At 51.5% G+C, this 16,898-nt stretch overlaps 1 protein-coding gene across 2 annotated transcripts; it reads left to right on the top strand.

The window, feature by feature from the left end:
- The first annotated feature begins 89 nt into the window (after window positions 1–89).
- hecw2b (HECT, C2 and WW domain containing E3 ubiquitin protein ligase 2b) lies at window positions 90–16,798 on the top strand. Of its 2 annotated transcripts, XM_062447735.1 has the most exons (30): window positions 90–641; window positions 4,922–6,036; window positions 6,253–6,360; window positions 6,477–6,571; window positions 6,754–6,829; window positions 7,050–7,219; window positions 7,444–7,586; window positions 7,739–7,833; window positions 8,059–8,867; window positions 9,147–9,429; window positions 9,548–9,643; window positions 9,768–9,918; window positions 10,072–10,172; window positions 10,280–10,404; window positions 10,607–10,792; window positions 11,257–11,409; window positions 11,541–11,643; window positions 11,994–12,090; window positions 12,189–12,272; window positions 12,494–12,603; window positions 12,706–12,826; window positions 13,023–13,136; window positions 13,240–13,392; window positions 13,575–13,673; window positions 13,800–13,929; window positions 14,034–14,180; window positions 14,470–14,584; window positions 14,668–14,753; window positions 14,906–15,018; window positions 15,110–16,798. In XM_062447735.1, the coding sequence occupies exons 2-30, from the start codon at window positions 5,703–5,705 to the stop codon at window positions 15,219–15,221; spliced, it is 4,509 nt and encodes a 1,502-aa protein (XP_062303719.1). In that variant the 5' UTR covers window positions 90–641; window positions 4,922–5,702; the 3' UTR covers window positions 15,222–16,798. The 2 variants fall into 2 exon arrangements, with proteins under 2 accessions (XP_062303719.1, XP_062303720.1); XM_062447736.1 differs by lacking the exons at window positions 90–641; window positions 4,922–6,036; window positions 6,253–6,360; ... (1 more) ...; window positions 6,754–6,829; window positions 7,050–7,219 and adding an exon at window positions 7,242–7,260.
- The last annotated feature ends 100 nt before the right edge of the window (window positions 16,799–16,898 follow it).

The following is a 16,898-nucleotide window of genomic DNA, read 5'->3' as shown; positions in this document are numbered from 1 at the left end:
TTCGGTACAGATGCCGCCGTCGCAAACGTCAGACCATAGCCCAATGATCTCGCAGGCCTTTTGGTAAGAGCTCTCGTAAAGTTCTCCGGCTTTCTTTGTCTTTTTTCTTCTTTTTTGTTGTTGAAATATGTGTTCTATTTGTTCACGTCTGGCATCATGCACGTTTCTAAACCGTGCAGGATAACACTGAACTGGGAAGGTCTCCATAGTGACCGGTGGAACGGAAACTGGTCGGCGGATGTGAAGTCTTCAAAATAAATAAGATATGAAGACTGTCTCCACTTACACGGGCGCTGTCAAAAATAAATCGCTGTAACAAGCGGTTAATAACTCACTGGGAAACGGATCACTTGCATCGTGTAACGGAAAGTCCAGTTCATCCCGTTTTTCTATCCGAACCTGGAGAAACAACGTGTGGGAGCGGTAGGGAGCAGCCGCCGAGGAGAGCTGGATCCCCGGCAGAAAGCTGACAGATTGTCGGGGGTACGGCCCTATTCGGGCTGTCCTCCATGACCAAATCTCGGGAGTCAGAGACGCTGTCCGGTCATGAAAACCAAATCCACCGTGTGACATGTTGATGTGAGGGCGTGATTGATGCTTCGTGACATATTAGAACGGGGGTTTTCACCGTTCTTTTGACGGTAAGTAATAAGAGTAAAAGTGCGCTTACGTAATGTATTTCTGGGATTCGGTTATTGTTTTCATACCGGGGGCTCGCGCTGGCAGACACTAGCAGCGTTTGTGACAGCTAGAGTGAAAACACATTAGATAGGCTAAACACATTAGATAGGCTATACACACTTCTAATGTCAGTCCAATATCAACTCGAAACAGATTGCGTTGTTAAGAGGGTTACATTTTGATGCAATTTATTTTGTATTAGGTAAGTAATCCGGATGGATACAGTTACTATGATGGCTTTGATCATCCCAGACATTGCGTAATAATAATAATAACAACAATTAGGTTATTATTTATTATCAGGCATATATTACCTATCAGAGGTAGCCTCACACAAATAGACGCTAGCAGTTTGTTTGGGGCTGTATCTCAGGCCTGGTGATCCAGTCTGAGACAGCTGGTGATGCCTGCAGAGAGAACAGGTGAGCTGGTAGACAGGAAGATGATGCAGGCAGAGAGAGCAGATGAGCTGGTAGACAGGAAGATGATGCAGGCAGAGAGAGCAGGTGAGCTGGTAGACAGGAAGATGATGCAGGCAGAGAGAGCAGGTGAGCTGGTAGACAGGAAGATGATGCAGGCAGAGAGAGCAGGTGAGCTGGTAGACAGGAAGATGATGCAGGCAGAGGGAGCAGGTGAGCTGGTAGACAGGAAGATGATGCAGGCAGAGGGAGCAGGTGAGCTGGTAGACAGGAAGATGATGCAGGCAGAGAGAGCAGGTGAGCTGGTAGACAGGAAGATGATGCAGGCAGAGGGAGCAGGTGAGCTGGTAGACAGGAAGATGATGCAGGCAGAGGGAGCAGGTGAGCTGGTAGACAGGCAGGCTGAGAGATGCAGAAGCTAAGTAAGTATAAAGCCTACTGAGGGCTGCGTCTCCAGGGAGAAGATAGAGAGGAGGACTTCATAAATAATTTGTCAGGTTGATTTTATAGCGTGGTCCGGTTAGAGAAAGGCTACATATATCATGAAACCTATTTACTGTACCTGTACTGCTACCACACACACACACACGTGAGGTCTCCCAGAGTACCAGGAAGTCTCAAACCTAGTCCCAGCATTCTTCCCAGAAGGAACACATCTAGTCCTATCGGATCAGTGATGTGTGTCTGGCCGATCTGATGTGCGTGAACATGGAGCCAGGAGGTCTGATGGCTCTGCAACCACAGGAACAGGATGTGATGTGGTACTGCCCTGATTGGCTGAGTAGGTCCTTAACCCCAGGCCAATGGCCTAAAGTAACAGAGCAGAGCAGGATCTAGAACCAATGAGGAGCCTAATTCGTCAGTGGCGGGGCTTCTCAGCAAGCTGCATAAACGGACCAATCATAAGATGGTACAGGTGTTTTTTCTATTGCTGTCCGGTGGAATATTTGACTAAACTCCCTAGTAGTAAGCCCTTGAATGCGCCTGGTCCATATGAGGTCACTTCCTGTTCCTGTTGAGCATGTGCTCCTACACCTAGAAGCTTCTTGGTTCATAGCATCTTTCACTCTGTGTTCATGCTAGACAGGCCTGACGAAAATACAATTAGCTAATAAATAGGGTATATGTAACACATTTGATTTATCCTTCCCGGTGGTGTTAAAACTATAGGTCTATTCTATGACTTCCGACTGGGAGGCAAATCAAGTGCACCCTTTGTAATGGATCCCAGGATGGTTTATACAGGCAGGGGGCCTAGAAGAGGGGGGCTGCTGGGAGGACGAATATAGCTGAGCTGTGATTGGAGAACAATGTAGAACTTCCTGTGAGAGCCCCCTCCCACTGCATTCCTGTGTGTCACGGCCTGGGAAAGAATGTGTGCGTGTGATCACATACAGTAGCTCCTCTCTGGCCCTTTTGCCGTCCCTGTTTCCCCTTGTTCTTTCCCATGGTGTGTGTGTGTGTGTGTGTATCAAACAGTCGCTACACATGTAGGACCTTGGGTACAGGTGCAGGCTCCTGGTGCTTATATTTGGCAGCCAAGGGACATTTCAATGGCCTTCAGATTCTAGGTGTGCCCAATATAAAGCGAGGAGGGATGAAGCTATCAGTATCCATAAGTGTTGGTATTTCTGGGAACTTTTTTATCAGAATTGAAACATGAGTAATTTGTGAATTCAAATAAAGCTTAAAATGTGGTGCCACTACAGAGATACACAGAGATATGGGTCAGTTGCTGGGTGTTTAGTTTCAGGCTTGTTAGTGCTCGGCCATTAATATCACCGCCTGTGTGTGTGTGTGTGTGTGTGTGTGTGAGAGAAAGAATTTTGTTGGTGTCAGGGTATATATATCGCAGCCTTCAAATGGTATAAATAGCCTAACAAAGGTTGGCTACCATCCTGATATCACTAACATATTTATTCACTTATCATTCTAGGGCCCACGAAGGCACAACACTAAGCTCTACTATACAGGACTGGCGTATATATTCACATAGGGGAGACTAACCTGTGAATCGCTATTAGCTGAGCTGCCTGGATGATTTGAGGACAGCCATGGCGCCAGCACCTCTGGAGTCTTTCGGTATGTGTGGTGTGTGTGTGTGTGTGCGCGCGCATCTGGGCTAAGCATCTCCTTAGCTGTACTGCATCTCCCGTCTCCCAGAGGCCTTTGCATGTGGCCGACCCTGGGTTATAGGCCACGCAACAAACACACTCCAAAGGATATGGAGGAGGGAGAGGGAGGACAGAAGGTCTCGACAATTAAGCAGGAAGAACATGGTCCACGTGAGAAGGTGAGGAATGGAGAGGAGCCAAGGGAGGAACAGAAAATCAGAGACGGAGGATGAGAAAGAGATGAAGAGGAAGGGAGTCAGATGTAAGGCGAGATGGAAAGAGAGGAACGGACCGAAGGGACGGAGAGAGATGAAGAGAGAGGGGGGTAGGAGGGAGGTCAGCGCAGGGCGGAGCGTGGTCAGATTGAGCTGTGTAATACAAGGATTAAGAGTGAGGACTGTGAACACAAAATCCCCCCATTCTCCTGCTAATCCTCAACCAGGATCAAGGACACACCTATTGCGTGTGTGTGCGTGCACGGGTGCCATATTTGCCAGCATGGTGTTTCTTGTTTGTGTGTATGCTAGAGTGTGTGTGTGCATGTAGTATACAGTATGAGGGCACGTGTGCCTCGGTTCTCTGCGCTACACTCAGATCTGGCCTTTGAGTTATTTTTAAAGTGATGCTGATGTCTCTCTCTCTCGCACACACACTCTCTCTCTCTCCACCTCTCTATGTGTACCTTCAGTATTGTTCAATACTGCCTTCTCTCCTGCCAGTACTTACACACCATTGGTGTGTGTATGTGTGTGAGTGTGGGACCAACCACAGAATAAGCCTGAGGAAACACACACACACACACACACACTGTACATTGTTAATCACCGTCTTGCTGAGAGATTCTCACCTCCCCTCGATCTCAGACACTCTCCATATTAATCATTCAGTGACCTTTGCTTAACCATAGAACTCTCCTTCCAGCCCCTACCACCTTTCCTGTGTCTGTCCAGCCTGACCCCCCCCCCACCCCCCTCATCACACACACACACACACACACCATTCCCAAGTGTCTCCCAAATTAGCGTTCTCAGGCACTGCTGTCAGTAGGGTAGTTGAGGCATAGCAGGAGTGGGGGAGGGAGAGAGTGATAGAGAGAGGGTGATAGAGAGAGAGAGAGAGAGAGAGAGAGAGAGAGAGAGAGAGAGAGAGAGAGAGAGAGAGAGAGAGAGAGAGAACTGGTAAACCGAGGGAGACAGAGTGGATAGAGACATTGATGTTTAGGGTGCTGACTGAGTGTGAACCAGCATAATCAGCCTTCACCATGGCAACACAAGGCCCGGAGAACGACAGTGTAATTGAGATAGAAGGAGGATGAGATATAGAGATGGAAGGGAGGGGAGGGGGGTGGGGGGTGGGGGCATAGAGCAAGAAGAGAGGAAATGAGAGGTGGACCCGAAGGTAGATATGCTGAAAGAGGAAGCAGAGGTAGGATCAATAGATCTAAGTGTTACTAATGCAGCCTGGTCTAAAGTACGGTTCTGCGATAGGCAGCCCCCTAGCACTCTACTGTCTCCCCCAACTCCCTCCCTCTCTCCCTCCCTCACCATCCCTCCTCCTTCCCACCTCCTCTATCTCCCCATCCTCACCCACCTCCTCCTTCTCCTGACTCACTGGACGGAGGAGCTTGGTTCTGTGGGATGTTTTGCCGTGTGATATTGACCGTCCCATTTCTCTCCCACCCTCTGCCTCTCCCTCCCTCTCTCACAGGTCTCCAGCCTCCCTCTGGCATCTCTCCATCCGGGCTGGACTTACCTCACCCCCCCCTCCCCACCCAGCAGGACTCACCCAACTGTGGACCCCCCACCCTCTCTACAGACCTCTCCTCTTCTCCTCCACCTCTCCTCTCCTCCACTCCGTTTCCCCTCAGCTGCTGTAGGGATTGTGTGTAGAGACGCAAGCTAGCAGCAGAGGCAGAAAAACCACGTTGTTGGACAACATCTGGACACAGGAAAGAGAAAGAGGAAGCAAAAACCAGGACGTGAGTCAAGAAGCAGGAAGAGGACAGAAAAAGCAAGAAGAAGACACAAAAATTGGAAACGGGGACAACCTGAAAGCTTTACCATTGTCAAGAGAACCAGAGTGTTAGCCACTGGGCAGCGCCCCTGGAGTTACAAGACAGTGCCCTGCTCAGGGGCACAAGGGCGTTCAGGGAAGGATGTGCTGATCAGTGGGAGCCAGACTTGAGGACTGCTCCTGGGGGAGTCTATTCCATCCTGGTCCTGCCCAGCTACCGGCGTCCCCCCCTCCTCCTTCCCCCTACGATCTCCACTCCTTCCCTACTTAGCCCCACCCCCCCCCAGCCTCCACCATTCGCCCCTCTCTCGCTACGGCCGTCCTCCCCCCCCGCCCCCACCCCCATTCCCACCCTCCCTCCCACTCCCCCACTCACCACCATCATCACCACCACCATCACCACTATCACCACCCTTCGCACCCACACCCTCATCCGTCGACCCTCCCCCCTTCCTCCCCCTCTTCCTCCGTGAACATGGCGACAGCTGCGTCCTCCGCGCGGGAGCACCTGATGGTGGTCCAAAGGCGGAGTCCGCACATGCGCTACACCATCAGCCCCGAGAACCTCCGCAGCCTATCAGAGCAAGGGGGTGGGTCCAGGGGAGGGTCTGGGGAGTCTGGGGCGGAGCCTATGGGCTTGCAGCGAGCCAATAGCGACACGGACCTGGTGACGTCCGAGAGCCGGTCCTCTCTCACCGCCTCCACCTACCAGTTCACACTAGGCCACGCCCTCCAGAGCCCATTGGTCATCTCCTGGGACATCAAGGAGGAAGTAGATGCCACGGACTGGATCGGGTTATACCACATTGGTGAGGGGGGGGTGGGGGGGTGAGGGGGGGTCAGTCTGAGTAACAGCAGCCTTACTAGACAGGGTCCTTTCTTTTAATCTTCCCTTCCTCCTCCTCCTTTCCTTATGTGTGTGTGTGTGTGTCACCTGTCAGGGCTGTGCTGGCTCTGTAGCTAGCATGTTTGTAGCGTGTTCTTGTTGTGACGCTAGCGTGACGTTGCCGTGTTTGTCTCTCCAGATGAGTCGTGCCCTGCTAACGTGTGGGACTCCAAGAACCGTGGGGTGAACGGAACCCAGCGGGGCCAGATCGTCTGGAGGCTGGAGCCTGGACCCAACTACATGGAGCGTGAGTGTGTGTGTGTGTTTGTGTGTGTGTGTGTTGTATGAACATGGGCTCATGTGGAAGCAGTATTTTTTAATGCCCGTTGTGTGTGTGTGTGGTTGTGTGTATTTTCTCTCCAGCTGAGACAAAGATCTGTTTTAAGTACTACCATGGAGTGAGTGGAGCCCTGAGAGCTACAACACCCTGCATCACGGTCAAAAACCCTGGAGTCACGGTCAGTGTGTGTGTGTGTGTTCCCTGGGAGCAATGTCACCAGCTGTTCCGTATTAATATGATATGAAATAGCGAGGGTGTTAATCCTGCCGCCTGATTGGCTGGCAAGAGGCCCGGGTTGGTCTGTGAAACTGCTGAGTGCCATCATCCCAGTTGATCTCTCATTGGCTCTCTCCTGATCAGGTGGGAGCCGAGGGTCAAGCAGAGGGCCAATCGGTGACAGAGCACTGTCGTAGACTGGTCAGCTTCACCCTATCAGGTGAGTCCTGGGGTCAGGGTTCAGGGCCCACACCCCAACCCACAGGAACAGATTAACATACGGATTGAATGATTGATCATCTTTCATCCTGTCTGTTAGCAGTATTCCTATCCTGTTGTCTATAGTTGCTTAATACTGAGGGGGATAGTCATTTGGAGGTGTGGAACTCATTGACTCTGTTCCGTGTGAATGAATGACTCCTGTATGTGTGTGTGTGCAGACCTGCGTGCGCTGGGTCTGAAGAAGGGAATGTTCTTCAACCCTGACCCGTACCTGAAGATGTCCATCCAGCCTGGCAGGAGGCGGGGCCTGCCGGCGTTCACACACCACGGACAAGAACGTCGCTCCGCCATCGTCACCAACACCACCAACCCTGTCTGGCACGGAGAGGTGGGGCACACACACACACCAACCCTGTCTGGCACGGAGAGGTGGGGCACACACACACACACACACCCTGTCTGGCACCCACCTGTCTGGAGGGGGGATTTTGACTTGGATGAAACATTTGGTAGCTTATTTTTGTAATCTTACCTTTTATGTTTCTTTCCTTTATTTTCTTCCTTCATCCCTCTTCCTCTTTGACCTCCATCCCCCCATCCCTGTCTATTTAGAAGTATACATTTGTGGCTCTGATGACTGACGTGCTGGAAATTGAAGTGAAGGATAAGTTTGCCAAGAGTCGACCAATCATCAAGCGTTTCCTAGGTCAGCTGACCATCCCTGTGCAGAGGCTCTTAGAGAGGCCTGCAGCAGAGTACGTACAGACACACACAGACACACGCACACACATATGCACACATGCATACAGACACACATGTACACAAACACACACATGGTTTTGTCATTATCTCATCAATATTGACTACCTATCGATCCTCATCGAGCTGTGTGTGTGTGTGTCCTCAGAGAGCAGTGTGTCAGCTACCCTCTGTCTCGCCGTCTGCCCACGGACAATGTCAGTGGGCAGCTGCAGTTCAGGATCACTTCCACCGGGCATGACGGTGAGACTAGAGCCTGTGTGTTGTGTAGACATTTTTGTAAGAGTCGTGTGTGTGTGGAAGTGTTTGTATGAGTGTGTGTGTTTGGATGTGTTTATATGAGTGTGTGTGTTTGGATGTGTTTATATGAGTGTGTGTGTTTGGATGTGTTTATATGAGTGTGTGTGTGCTTGTCATCAAATCTCGGTCCCTCCCTGTCTTTATCCCTCCCTTCTTTCATCCAATCAGAGGCCTCTCCAGATGCGCTGGGCTCCATTTTGGGGGCTTCAGGCAACGGGGACCCTGGCAGCCCGTCAGACGATGAGGACCAGCTCCACCCCGCCCCGCGCCACCGGGGCCCCTCCCCCACCGGCTCTGAAAGCTCGCTATTGGCTGAGGGTCTGCGCAACGGGGAGGGGCTTGGGGAGATGGACGAGGAAGTCTGGAGGGAGGGGGGAGGAGAGGAGGAGGTCCTGGAAGGAGCGAACACAGGAAGCCACACCCACCGGCAGGTTTCGTTGAATGACTACCTGGATGCCATTGAGGCATCTAAGGCTCCGGGGGGGGTGGGGCCTCTGGGTGGGGCGTCGCCACGGTTACGTTCCAGCTTCCCCACGGACACACGGCTGTCGGCCATGTTGCACATCGACTCTGACGAGGATGAGGAAGCGGAGCCACACGTGGACCGATCGCAGCCGGGCAGGAAGGCTGTGGCGCAGACAGGCTTGGCCAATGGGGTGCAGGCATGTGGGGGGAGCCCCGTGGTCTCTGAGCAGGGACAGCAAGGTAGAGAGGGGCAGGCGGGGGGGGAGGGAGACACGGCCGGGCCTGGGGCCGGGGTCGGGGCTGGGGCTGAGATAGAGGCTAGTTCCGTGATGGAGGCTCCATCTGAAGCTGAGGCTGGTTCTTCTTCACGGTCTCCGGCTTGTGAAGCCGGTGCTGCTGCTCCACCTGAAGCCCTGGGGGCGCCAGAGAGCAGTAGCCAGATCACCCCAGCTGATAGGACAGCCAGCACCTCCCTCCCTGGTCCTGCTACCCAGGCAGCTCAAGAGAGACAGGTGAGATCTCCACCTCCTCTCCTCTCCACCTGCCCTCCTCTCCCCTCAACTCCACCTCCTCTCCACCTCCCCTCCTCTCCACCTCCTCTCCCCTCCTTTACACCTCCTCTCCATGTCTCATTAACATACAAAAGTTCAGGCTGACCCAAGGGTAGCAGCATTGGCTCTAGTGAATATATGTGGTAACTTTCTATGCTGAACATTCCCCCTCTTTCTCCAGTCTCTACACCCCTCCCTCCTTCCCTTGCTCCACCCCTAATTTACATTCTGTTCTACCAGGAAGGGGAGAGTATACAGGAAATAGCTCCCAAGGCTGAGGAGGAAGGGGCGGAGTCCTGCACCAGAGAGGTGGGAGGAGTCGGTGACATCGCTGACCAGGGTGGTGGGGGAGGGGCATCGGAAGGGAGGACCAATGAAGAGGAGGAGGGCGGGGACATCTGGCAGAGGAGGCAGAGCATGCAGGCCTCTGGGGGTGTGCCTAAGGCAGAGGGGGCGGGGGCGGCCGAGCCGGGTGGGGCTACGGAGCCCTGTCCCAGTGTGGCTGAGATGGACAGAGAGCCAGGTGAGACCGGGACTATAGGTGAACTTGATTTACTCGAGCTGGATGGTTGTATTGGGGACTGTTCAGACTTGACTTTTGTAAACTTGTGTGTGTGTGTATGTGTGTGTGCGTGTCACAGGGGCTGCAGTGAACGGTCACCAGTCTGTCCGTTCTCTTCCTTCTGTCCGTCATGACATCAGCCGATACCAGAGGGTGGAAGAGGCCCTTCCTCCCAGTAAGTGTGTGTGTGTGTGGACACCTGGGAGGCACATATCTGTGTGTGTGACTGTGCTCGTTAAACTGCTGTACTAAACAATGACTACCTGTGTGTACCGATGTGTGTGTGTGTGTGTGTTCAGACTGGGAGGCTCGTATCGACAGTCACGGTCGTATCTTCTACGTGGACCATGTGAACAGGACCACCACCTGGCAGAGACCCACCGCCCCCCCCGCACCCCAGCTGCTGCAGAGGTCCGACTCCATCCAGCAGATGGAGCAGCTCAATAGACGGTCAGGACCACACACACACACCTGCATATATACATAGAGTACACCCATATGTATCTTCGCACACTCACATTCTCTCTCTCTCTCTCTCTCTCTCTCTCTCTCTCTCTCTCTCTCTCTCTCTCTCTCTCTCTCTCCATCCTCCTCTTCTCTCAGGTACCAAAGCATCCACCGGACAATGACCAATGAGAGGACAGAGGAGCCGATAAATGATCTGCCTCCTGACGAGCCAGACCTGACAAGCCCCACCCTACCCGGTAGCCTCCCAGTGCATCTTGGGAGATGTAGTTAAACTAGCTAGTCTGCTTTACTGTATGTTGGTGCCCTGAATTGAAAACCTGTATTTATGGTGTGTGTGTTCCAGAGTACCGGAGGGATGGTGTGGTGGTCCCCTCCAGCTCCAGGTCCCGTCTGTCTCTGCTCCTCCAGTCTCCCAGCGCCAAGTTCCTCACCAGCCCAGACTTCTTCACTGTGCTGCATTCCAACCCTGTAAGATCACACACACACACACACACACATACACACACACACACACTCGAAACACAAACGCCATGCACTCACACACCAAACACACACACACACACACCAAACACACACATACATACAGGCACAATTAATAGACACACACAATCGAGTATCCTTTTTGGAAGAGGAAATCTAACTGTGTGTGTGTGTGTGTGTGTGTGTCCAGAGTGCCTACCGTATGTTCACCACCAACGCCTGTCTGAAGCACATGATCAGTAAGGTGCGGCGAGACGGCCATCACTATGAGCGTTACCAGCACAACCGTGACCTGGTGACCTTCCTCAACATGTTCTCCAACAAGCAGCTGGAGCTGCCGAGGGGCTGGGAGATGAAGCACGACCACACTGGCAAGGTACAGAACACACACCTGGTACAGAACACACACCTGGTACAGGACTGGTACAGGATACACACCTGGTACAGGTACAGAACACACACCTGGTACAGAACACACACCTGGTCCAGGACACACACCTGGTACAGGATACACACCTGGTACAGGATACACACCTGGTACAGGACACACAGCTGGTACAGGACACACACCTGGTACAGGACTGGTACAGGACACACATCTGGTACAGGACACACACCTGGTACAGGACTGGTACAGGACACACATCTGGTACAGGACACACACCTGGTACAGGACATATACCGGACAGGACTCTGCTCCTGGTAGGATACTCACCTGGTACAAGACACATACCTGGTAGAGGACGCTGCTCCTGGTACAAGCCTCTATTCGCTCCATAGATCTGTGTGTCTCTCAAGCAGCTCTAGCATGTGTTAGAGTGTGTGTGTGTGTGTCTACAGCCTTTCTTTGTGGACCATAACTGCCGTGCCACCACGTTCATCGATCCTCGGTTGCCCCTGCAGAGTGCCCGCCCTGCCGGCCTGCTGGCACACCGCCAACACCTGACACGTCAACGCAGCCACAGTGCAGGGGAAGTCAGCCCACGCCGCATGGTGAGACAGACACCCACACACTCCTGTTGACCAACAAACCCACACACGTGTACAGTGCACGTACACACACAGTATGGTACGCTTACTCAACTCAATCCTCTGTGTGCGTGTGTGTGTGCGGGGGTATCCAGGTGAGTGATGACCCTCGTCACTCTGGGCCTCCAGTCTTGCCTCGGCCCTCCAGCACATTTAGCTCTGTCAACCGCGGCCAACACCAAGACATGGTACCAGTGGGTGAGTACACACACACACCGCATTCTCCTCAGTATCAGTATGTCAGGTGGGAGTCAGGTGGCTGAGTGGTTAGGGAATCGGGCTAGTAATCTGAAGGTTGCCAGTTCAATTCCCGGCCGTGCCAAATGACGTTGTGTCCTTGGGCAAGGCACTTCACCCTACTTGCCTCGGGGGGAATGTCCCTGTACTTAAATGACTAAATGTAAATGTAATGTATGTCAACACTTCGCACATCAACACTTCTCACTACCATATACTATTACTCCATAACCTCTAGAATCAGGAGAAATCAGGACCTAATTCAGCACTGACCCCTCCCTCAAAAAACCTGTCCTCCAATCTTCTCTCAGCTTACAATGACAAGATTGTGGCATTTCTACGTCAGCCCAACATCACTGAGATTCTGCAGGAGAGACAGCCAGAGTTTATCAGGAACCACTCGCTCAGGTCTGACTGCACGCCAACACACACACTGTACGTACACAAACTGTATACACACCAACTCTAAAATCCTTATATATATATATGTGTGTGTGTGTCTACAGGGAGAAGGTGCAGCTGATTCGGAATGAGGGAGTATCAGGATTGGCCAGACTGTCAGGAGATGCAGACCTGGTCATACTGCTGAGGTGAGGCAGACAGACAGACAGACAGACAGACACACAGACAGACAGACAGACAGACAGATAGTCAGACAGACATATAGACAGACAGGCAGGCTGGCAGGCAGAAAGACAGATTGGCAGGCAAGCAGGCAGACAGGCAGGCAGGTAGACACATATACAGTTTAATGTTATTGAAGTCTTTCTGAGACTGTTAGTCAACCGACTCTCTGGTCTTCCTGTGGCAGCCTGTTTGAGGAGGAAGTGATGTCGTATGTCCCTCCCCATTCCTTACTGCACCCCAGCTACTGCCACTCACCGCGAGGATCACCTGTATCCTCCCCTCAGAACTCACCTGGTGAGAACTGTCTCTCTTCTCTCTCTCTCTTTTTCTCACCCAGCCTTTTTAGAGTCTCAACCTCGGTCTCTCGCCCTTTCTCTCTCCCTCTGTCCACCCCAGGTACCCAGAGAGCCAACGCCAGGGCCCCTGCCCCGTATAAGAGGGACTTTGAGGCCAAGCTGAGGAACTTCTACAGGAAGCTGGAGACCAAGGGTTACGGCCAGGGCCCTGGCAAACTCAAGTAGGGGCCATCTTCTACCCTATACTAACCCTAACCCTATTTCAGTGATTGAACTTGACCAAAGAATTCCAGTGTACTTGTACTTGTTGCGAATGGCAAAAATGTGGAACTTGAATTTGAAATGCCGAGATCCTCTCACCTTCTAAGTCCCGATTCTGGAAAACACGGATTTAACGTACCCCCCCCCCCCCTCCAGGTTGATCATCCGTAGGGACCACCTGCTGGAAGATGCCTTCAACCAGATAATGTGTTACTCCCGCAAAGACCTGCAGAGGAGCAAGCTCTACGTCAGCTTTGTAGGGGAGGAGGGGTGAGCAGGGGGGGGGCAGTCTGAAAGAACGCTTGGTCGAGGGTCTCACAGATACAATCCACCAATGTGTCAATGTGTGTGGGTGTGTGTCTGTGTGTTCCAGGCTGGACTACAGTGGTCCTTCCAGGGAGTTCTTCTTCCTGGTTTCCAGGGAGCTGTTCAACCCTTATTATGGTCTGTTTGAGTACTCAGCCAACGACACCTACACCGTGCAGATCAGCCCGATGTCAGCCTTCGTAGATAACCACCATGAGTGGTAAGACCTGGGGAGAAAGTGTGTGTGTGTTTGTGTGTGTGTGTAGAGATGGGAGTGAATGGGAGAAGATGACACTGGAATTGTAGTTTGTAGGTAGTTTTTATTGTAAAACTGAAAACAAAAACATACAGTAAATTAATCTCTCTTTCTCCCTCTCTGTTTCCCTCTCTCGCCCCTCTCAGGTTCAGGTTCAGTGGTCGTATTTTGGGTCTGACCCTGATCCACCAGTATCTGTTAGATGCCTTCTTCACCAGACCCTTCTACAAGGGCCTGCTGCGCATGTAAACACACCCTAACACTCTCTCACACACACATGCGTACACATACACGCAAACACACACATACAGTATACGCACGCGCACGCACACGCATGCAACCCAATGTTAACGACAGTCCTGTGTCCCTAGCATGTGTGAGCTGAGTGATCTGGAGTACCTGGATGAGGAGTTCCACCAGAGCCTGCAGTGGATGAAGGACAACGACATCGAGGACTCCCTGGAGCTCACCTTCACCGTCAACGAGGAGGTGTTCGGACAGGTCAGACACAGACAGCCTTATGGCCATAGAAACAAAGTCATCGTCTTTAAAGAGGTGTTCTAATGTGTGTGTGTGTGTGTGTGTGTGTGTGTGTGTGTGTGTAGATCACGGAGCGGGAGCTGAAGCCTGGTGGAGCCAACATCCCAGTGACGGAGAAGAACAAGAAGGAGTACATGGAGCGCATGGTGAAGTGGCGCATCGAGAGGGGCGTGGTGCAACAGACAGAGAGCCTGGTCCGGGGCTTCTACGAGGTGAGCCGCCTGGGGTTCTAGAACACTGTCAGTCCGGTCCAGGGGTTCTAGAAGGCTGTCCGTCTGGTCGAGAGGTTCTAGAACATTGTCAGTCTTGTCTAGAGGTTCTAGGATGCAGTGGGTAGTCTAAAGGTGACTGTCAGTTTGTTCAAGTCTGTTCTAGAACATCGTCAGCCTGGTTTGGAGGTTCTAGAAAACGGACCGGCTGGATTTGAGGTTCTAAAAAGCCCAGCCCTCTAGTCTCAGATCTTCTAGAATACGGGGGCATAATGTGTGTGTGTCTTACCAGGTGGTGGATGCCAGGCTGGTGTCAGTATTCGATGCTCGGGAGCTGGAGCTGGTGATTGCTGGCACGGCTGAGATCGACCTGGTGGACTGGAGGAACAACACAGAGTATAGAGGAGGTATGGGGGGGGCAGCTCTGGAGCAGATCTGAAGGACAGGAAGGATGACTATTGATTAATCCCTTGCACTGTCTGCCTTTCAGGTTACCATGACAACCACATAGTGATCAGGTGGTTCTGGGCAGCGGTGGAGAGGTTCAACAACGAGCAGCGACTAAGACTGTTGCAGGTGTGTGTGTGTGTTTGGGAGGGGTGTACATATTCTTCCACTTTCTTCTCTCATTCTATTTCCTGCTTTCCCTTTGCTGTCAATGATTAGAACAATCTCTTGCTCTCTCTCTGTCTGTGTGTCTGTTGTTCTCCCTCTCTCTCTGTCTCTAGTTTGTGACAGGCACCTCCAGTATTCCCTATGAAGGCTTTGCTTCTCTGCGTGGCAGCAATGGACCCCGCAGGTTCTGTGTGGAGAAGTGGGGCAAGGTCACCTCCTTACCCCGGTAATACACCCTCACCCTACCTCTAGTATCTGGCAACTCATGTTAACTTAGGAACGGTGGTCTAATATATCAAACGTGTGTGTGTGTCCAGGGCTCACACTTGCTTCAACCGTCTGGACCTCCCTCCGTACCCATCTTTCTCCATGCTGTATGAGAAGATGCTTACTGCTGTGGAGGAGACTTCCACCTTCGGACTGGAGTGACCCCTGACCCAGTCCTGGGGGCTGTCTCTCCTCCCGACATCAGTCAACAGCTACAGAGGAACCCACATCCAAGACAATGGGAATATAGACTCCATGAAACACACTCACACACACTGCTGGGACTGAGTACACTCAGAAGGTTGTGCCTGAGCTCACAGTGATTACCAGAGGGTGGCTCCCCTGGTGGTCTGGAGGTATCAGTGCACCAACAACAGCAGCAGCCCTCAGATGACTCACCATGGGAGTCTGCAGCTCTGATTGGATGAATCATGGAACTAGGCTCAGACAGAACAGTAAACTGGCGTTATCTTCCGCAACACTTTGTCAATGTTTTAGTTATCATAATTAGGGCGTAATCTTATCCTTGTTGCTTTTTGTCAACCTACTCTGCTAAGATTGAGGAACGCTCCTAAAAAACCTTCAAGTTTTACAGTTTTGTTGTGTTTTTAACCTCCTTCTCTTATCTACTGAGTGTCTGACACTTTCTACCGATGTTAGTTTTTTCCTCGTATAGATTGTAATACTGCCCTGTTTTGCTAAGTGGGCCATGTTGAGTACATTAATCTAACTAATGTTTTGATATGCAGACTGAGGATTGTGACATGATGACACTTGTTTGTTTACATATGAAGGTGGATGTACCGTGATAGTAGGTAACCAACAGCTGCACACGTACACACACACACGTGCACACATACGGGTGCAGCTACACATACACACACACCCACACACACAATTACAGTAAGGAGCACACATAACACTATTTCAGGCATGCAGACACACAGGCATACATCTGTGTGTTTCTGTGTCTGTCTCTATCTCACTCCCTCTCTTTCACACACACACACACAACCCTTTCTCCATCCATATCATTTAGTCATTTTTTTTTGTCATTTGATAGACATGCCTCTGCAGTGCTCCTAAGTATTTGCACTGAATGTACCAAAGGTTGGGGGCCATAAACAGCCTTCTCACTCTCTCTCTCTCTCTCTCTCTCTCTCTCTCTCTCTCTCTCTCTCTCTCTCTCTCTCTCTCTCTCTCTCTCTCCATTTCTCTCCTAAATCTCTTACAAAGATGACACCACCATCGAATGTTACACCATCCTTAACCATATCGAAACACACACACTCACACACACTGCCACACAGAGGACACTGCCACCTTTGTGACTAATCTGAAAGTTGCATCCGTGTTTCAGTCATTCTCACACGTTTTGTATCAGAATGTTTAATCCACTGCTCAGAATGTTTCACTGCCCTCGCCCTGCCAGCAACAGCCTAGCTACTGGCTGCCTGGTTGACTGACTTGTTGGCTCATTGCTTGACTGTCGTTAGTGACTTTCTGGCTGTCACTGGTCATTGACTGACTTGTTGATTTTCTGACTGGTTGTCAAGATTTTCCAGCAGACTTCCTGACTGTCACTGGCCATTGACTGGCTAGCTGACCGGCAGGTGTGGGGTGTTTGTGGTTGTGTCTTTGTCAGAGCTACACTCTATGCAAAGCTTTTTTCCCTTGGTCACTCTTATATGATTGTATGACATAGATAAAATTAATTGAAGAAATGTCCCACTCCCGTACTCTGTGTATTTTATTTTGTGTAACCAAGAGACACATGTTTTGGTGCCTTTTCTCAGGTTCTGGATCCATCTGTCGCCTGGCACACCCTCACAGGCATAA

This window comes from Osmerus eperlanus, chromosome 21 (assembly GCF_963692335.1).
Source record: "Osmerus eperlanus chromosome 21, fOsmEpe2.1, whole genome shotgun sequence".
Lineage (NCBI taxonomy): Eukaryota > Metazoa > Chordata > Actinopteri > Osmeriformes > Osmeridae > Osmerus > Osmerus eperlanus.
Note: the sequence above shows the minus strand (reverse complement) of the source record. Positions and strands in the feature narration are given on the sequence as shown.